This window comes from Ursus americanus, chromosome 5, assembly GCF_024610735.1.
Source record: "Ursus americanus isolate L20-20 chromosome 5, mUrsAme1.1.p, whole genome shotgun sequence".
Classification (NCBI taxonomy): Eukaryota; Metazoa; Chordata; class Mammalia; order Carnivora; family Ursidae; genus Ursus; species Ursus americanus.
Window position 1 is genome coordinate 83,515,701 of NC_142131.1, and position 6,683 is coordinate 83,522,383.

General features: G+C 35.4%; 1 protein-coding gene across 1 annotated transcript; it reads left to right on the top strand.

Annotated features, from left to right (window-relative positions):
* Window positions 1-1,193: 1,193 nt before the first annotated feature.
* On the top strand, window positions 1,194-2,132 carry LOC123786497 (olfactory receptor 2AJ1). The gene has a single exon (XM_045788767.2). The coding sequence runs from the start codon at window positions 1,194-1,196 to the stop codon at window positions 2,130-2,132; it is 939 nt and encodes a 312-aa protein (XP_045644723.1).
* The last annotated feature ends 4,551 nt before the right edge of the window (window positions 2,133-6,683 follow it).

The following is a 6,683-nucleotide window of genomic DNA, read 5'->3' on the forward strand; positions in this document are numbered from 1 at the left end:
TATTTTATTTTTAAGTAATCTCTACACTCAACATAGTGCTTGAACTTACAACTGCAAGATCGAGAGTTATATGCTCTACTGACTGAGCCAGGTAAGCACGTGGAACTTATGAATAGTTCTTAAAGATGGAAAAAGACTTTTTTTATATTTATTTTTCATGACTTGCATCAGTGTTTTCCTAAGTTCTTTGTATGTGTAAGTATGTATGCATGTATATCTATTTGAGGGATAGATCATACATAGTGAATTTGTGCACATAATAGTAAATGGAACAGTTAAGTACCTACCTTCCACATCAAACAATTTCATCATTTAGGATACAATATGATTCCCTATATAAAGAATTAATAAAATATAATTCAATTTCAAGGATTTAATAAAACTGCCTACTTAAAATATATTCTTACTTTAACTGAATAAAATTTTCATTTTTTACATTTAAATACTGATATTTACAAATTGTAATTTCAATTACAAATACAGATAAAGCTAGTTTTTATAACGTATAATTACTTATTATTTTAGAAAGATTTATAAACAACACATTTCATTTGCTTTATTCTTTGTCCAAATAAAAAAGAAAGAAAAATGAGTTCTATATCCTATTCATTTATTCATGTATTTAAATATATTATTGAGCAACTGCTATGTACCAGCATTGTTTAGCTATTCAGCTTATGCAGAGAGCGAAACAACGATTTCACATTGGGAAGTTTAAGGTTAGATGTGCTAGAATGACTATAAAAAATAAATGTAGTTCATAAGTTTATTTAATATGTAAAAGATGAAAAGTGAATTGCAAAATGCATCAAAGGACAGCACAATGAGGAGAAATAGGCAACTTGGGAGATACCGAGATTTTAAGTACACTGTTCAGGGGTAAATCTCATTTAAAAGGTGACATTTGATAAAAGACTGAGCTCGATTTAAGACTATGGAATTAAGACTCTAAGACTACATGGAGTGAAGAGATTAATCAATATATCAAATATCATCAGTTGATTCAAACAAAAAAAATGGCCATGTTGTAAAACAAGCCCATTTTAAAAGCTGGTTGAGAGTCAGTACTAATTTTAATTGCAAAATATGCATCACTCTCATTTTACTATGCTTCTAAATGTAAATGAGTTTGAGATTTACACTACTGCATTTTAGCTCTATTTTTTTCTATTTTAGGAAAAAGAGTGGAATTCATGATGAGACATGAGAATCACAGTTTCACCAGTGATTTCATTCTTTTAGGACTCTTTTCTTCTTCCCAGTCAAGTCTAGTTTTCTTCTCCTTTATATTCATCATTTTTATTATGACTATAACAGAAAACACAGTCATGATCCTCCTTATCCTCAGGGACTCAAGACTCCATACTCCAATGTATTTCCTGCTCAGCCATCTGTCTTTCATGGACATCTTGCATATTTCCAACATTGTTCCCAAGATGGTCACTGACTTTCTGTCAGGCAGCAGAACTATTTCATTTGCAGGTTGTGGCTTCCAGATATTTCTATCCCTCACGCTCCTGGGTGGTGAGTGCCTTCTCCTGGCAGCAATGTCTTATGATCGCTATGTAGCCATCTGTCATCCACTGCACTATCCCATTCTTATGAATGACTATGTCCGCGTTCTCATGGCTGGAGGGTCCTGGCTTGTTGGGACTGTCAACTCCATAGTCCACACAGCTTACGCACTCCACTTTCCCTTCTGTGGCTCAAGAGCCATTGATCACTTTTTCTGTGAAGTCCCTGCCATGTTGAAGTTGTCCTGTGTGGACACAACACTCTATGAACGAGGAGTTTATGTAAGTGGGTTAATTTTTCTGCTTGTCCCTTTCTCCTTAATCCTTGTTTCTTATGTCCAAATTCTCCTTACTGTCCTACAAATGAAATCATCAGAAGCACGTAAAAAGTCATTTTCTACCTGTTCCTTCCACATGATTGTGGTCACAATGTACTATGGGCCATTTATTTTCACATACATGAGACCCAAATCATACCACACACCTGGTCAGGACAAATATTTAGCAATATTCTATACCATCCTCACACCCACACTGAACCCTATCATCTACAGCTTTAGGAATAAAGATGTTTTGGAGGCAATGAAAAATATGCTCAAAAGTAACTTTCTCCATTAAATATAGTAATAAAATGCTTGAAGAATGTGTTTTCTATATTAATATTCAATACTTAGAGGTTATCCATTATTCATATCTCTGAAAAGAAAATCAAAGTTTCTATACATCAAGAATGGAAAGTGGATTTTTCCAAAACCCTGATGATGATAATAAATAAAGTTTTACAGGTATTTGATTTATAAAGACATACATCTAAAAATGTTTTGTTCCCTCCCACAAAAAATTCTAAGAAGTTATAAAAATTGACTTTTATAACATAATCACATTTTATGGGATCTATCTATCTTTATAACTTTTATATTTTATGAAACAGTAAAATTATAATTCCAATGTTACAACCAGTTATCAAAAATTCATAAAATATAGTCAAAATGGGTGCAGGTGTTCAAAAGGTAAAAATTCTAATTATAGCGCGCCTGGGTAGCGCAGTCGTTAAAGCGTCTGCCTTCGGCTCAGGGCGTGATCCTGGCGATCCGGGATCGAGTCCCACATCAGGCTCTTTCGCTATGAGCCTGCTTCTTCCTCTCCCACTCCCCCTGCTGTGTTCCCTCTCTCGCTGGCTGTCTCTCTGTCACATAAATAAATAAAATCTTTAAAAAAAAAATTCTAATTATAAGATGCATAAGTTAAAAATAAGTAAGTTGTATGACGTAATGTACAGCATGTTGACTATAGTTAACAATGTTCTATTGTATATAAGAAAGTGGGTAAGAGTGTACGTTTTAGAAGTTCTCATCATAAGAAAATTAATTATAGCTATGTGTGGTGATAGATGATAATTAAAGTTATTTTGATAATTATTTTACAATATATAGATATATCAAATTTTTATGCAGTACACCTATGAACAGTAGAATTATATCAATTATGTCTCAAAACAGAAACATAAACTAGTATATTTTATTATTTAATAAATAATATTTATTCAATGTATATTATGTATATTATTAAATATGTAATTTTAAATAATATTTATTTTGTTACATTAGTCACCATACAGTACATCCCCAGTTTTTGATGCAATGTTCCATGATTCATTACTTGCATATAACACCCAGTGCACCATGCAATATGTGCCCTCCTTAATACCCGTCACCGGCCTATCCCAATCCTATACTAATACATTATGTAATGCATTTGATATACTCCATGCATTAAATGTTCTTTAGTAAGAATAACATTTATTGAAAGTTATTTAATAAATAACATTCAATTTCCATTAATACGAGTTCTAGATAGTGAGAACACTTCATTTTGAAATCCACAATCCCTGCTTTCTTGCACAATTATGTAAGCAAATATTGCATGTAAGAATCTCCATACATCAATCGCATCCTTGTCCTAGTACCCCTGGATCTTTTTTTATTGTGAATAGCTGAGCAATGGGCTACACCTCTGTACAGAGAAAGTGATGTAGACGGGGACCAAAAACAGTGAAGCAGGCACAAGCAATTTCTGGCTTTGATCCCTTCCAAACTTAATTGAGAGGGAATTTGGGAAACAAAATGTCAGAATTATATTAAATCCAAACTGATAAACTACATGCATCAATCTGCCCTCACCTGGAAGTTTCTAAAAACAAAAACTTTTGGAACTTTACTTCAAATATCCATCGTTCATTGGGTAGTTGGTTTGAAACCTTTGTTACTTAAGTGAGATATATATATATATATATATATATATATATATATATATATATATACACACACACATACACTTACATATATACATTAGTTGTGGTACAATGAAAGTACACATCCTTTGCTGGAAGCAAACACAAAAAATTTAATAAGTCTGTGTTAAAACTTGTGTCTTGTTTTAAATATGCTCATAGGGTTATATTTTCTAACTTTTTTCAGCATTTTATCCTAAAAATTATTTCAAAGAAACAAATACTTCTTTTTTTAAGACTTCATTTATTTTAGAGTGAGATAGAGACAGTTTGTTCAAAAGAGGGGGGAAGGGCAGAGGAAGAAAGAGAGAGATTCTTAAACAGACTCCACGCTGAGCATGGAGCCCAATGTGGGGCTCAATCTCACAACCCTGAGATCATGACCTGAGCCAAAATCAAGAGTCAGATGCTTAACCAAATAAGCTACCCAGTCACCTGCCAAATAAATATTTCTATGAAAAATTAATTCAAATGATTTCATCAGTAATGGTAACTAGATTACATTCAATGAGGTATCAAATTAAATAAATTTTTATATTAAAGGAATATTATATATACCATAAATATCACATTCTGTGTCCTTTATGCATCCATTCCTTCATTTACTGAAAGACACTTAGGCTGTCTTTATTACTTTGGCTACTGTGAATAATATTACAATGAACATGGGAGAGCTATATCTTTGAGATTTTGTTTTTGTTTTCTTTTGATATATAACCAGAATTGGGATTGTTGGATCACAATAAAGTTTTAGTCCTTTTTAATTTTTGTGGAATTTCCATATTTTTTTCCATAGTGGCTGAACCAATTTACATTCCTACCAACACAGCACAAGGATTTCCCTTTCCCACATACTTGCCAACACTTGTTATTTCATGTCACTTCAATGACAGCCAATCTAACAGGTATGAAGTGAAACTCACTGTGGTTTTGTTATATGTTTGTTATACTAATCATTAGTGATATTAAACAAATTTTATATACCTGGTTGTCATTTGTATGCCATTTTTGGAAAGTGTCTACTCAGTTCTGTTGCCAACTTTTTAATCAGATTTGTTTTCTCCAATTGAGCTTGATTAGGTGTTATCTATCTATCATCTATCATCTATCTATCTATCTATCTATCTATCTATCTATCTATCTATCATCTATCTATCTATCATCATCTATCTATCACCTATCAATATTTGGATATTAACCCTTTATCAGTTATACACGATTTGCAAATATGTTCTCCCATTCTGTAGGTTGCCTTTTCATGTTGTTGATTGTTTCTTTTGCTATGCAAAAGCATTTTAGTTTGATGTAGTCACACATTCTTTCTTATTTTGATGTTTGGGCTTTTGGTATTATATCCAAGAAACACTGTCAAAGACCAGAGCTTTTTCCTTCACTTTTTTTCTAGGAATTTTATGGTTTAGGGAGGGGGCAAGATGGCAGAGGAGTGGGGCACTCCATTTCAACCAGTCCCCTGAATTTAGTTGAATTTATCTACCAAACCATTCTGAACACCCATGAAGTCAGCCTGAGATATAAAAATACATTTCTGGATCTCTACTAGCAGAAAAACATCACCTGTCTGAATTAGGAAGGGCAGATACATGATTCTGCAAGCAGATACCAGAAGATAAACAGGGGAGGGGGCCTTGTTAAGCTGGTGCTGGAAAGTGATACAACACCTGAGAGCAAAAGCATCCTGTGCTAGGGGACTGGCAATAACTCCCAGAGCAGTAGGGAAGGGCTTTATAACAGCACTCAAACAGGATCCAGGAGTTGCAGGCGTGAGCATGGGAACCCAGGACCCCTCGCAGTTTTAGAAACACATAGGTCAGAGACAAGTGGGTCTCCTGAGTCAACCACTGAGAGGGTAGCTAGGGGCATGCACCACTCAGGGAGGCTGCGGTTTTTAGTGGTGCTTACAGAAATGAAGATGGTGTGTTCTGGAGGGTTAAGAGAAAAGAACACTGTGATTTCTCTGCCCTGGATCAGAGGTCTGGGTGTGGACATTTTTAATTTATTATTATTTTTATTATTATTATTATTATCATTATTGGCTCTGACCCTCAGAAAAGGCATGGAAAGCTGTCAGAGAACAAAAGCTCAAAAATCCGGTTTCCAGGGAGCTCAGCCCCCTGACAGGGGGCAGAGCAGCTAATAAGGGTTGCCTGAGAAACAGTGTGGCAAGCCCCTCCCCCAGAAGACAAGCTGGAAGAGCAAGAGGATGACAACCCTAGGGTCTCTATAAAACTGTAAAACTCCAACACCAGGGGGAAATAGTATATTGAAATCCAGGCATTGCCTCATGGCTTGGTTATTTTTCAGATGCAATATATATATATATATATATATATATATATATATATATATATATATATATATATATGAAATATATATATTTCAGATGCAATTAGATATATATATATAAACAAGAGTCCAGGACCAGATGGCTTCCCAGGGGAATTCTACCAAACATTTAAAGAAGAAATAGCTCTCCAAGTTAAGATGGCGGAGGAGTAGGGGACCCCTTTTTCAGCCGGTCCCCTGAGTCCAGTTGGATAGGTACCAGACCAGCCTGAACATCCATGGAATCAGCCTGAGACGCAGGAAGATACATCTGGATCTCTACAAATGAACATCTCCAGCGCTGAGTATTGAGGTAGGAAGCGGGGAAACGTGAAACCGCGTACAGATATCGGAAGATAAACGGAAGGGGGAGGGAGCCGATGCGTTCAGGTGCCAGGAAGTGGTAGCCACCTACATGGGGGAGCGGGCGGACTTGCGGACCGGCACCCACGAGAGAGCAGACTGAGACCATGAGCAGGGGAATGCGTGCAACCAGACTGAAACAGAGCTCCAGTGTGCTCACTGGAACCAGACTG

What these genes read in the sequence shown, in the direction of transcription:
- LOC123786497 (XM_045788767.2), top strand. Translation starts at nt 1,194, where the DNA reads ATGATGAGACATGAGAATCACAGTTTCACCAGTGATTTCATTCTTTTA.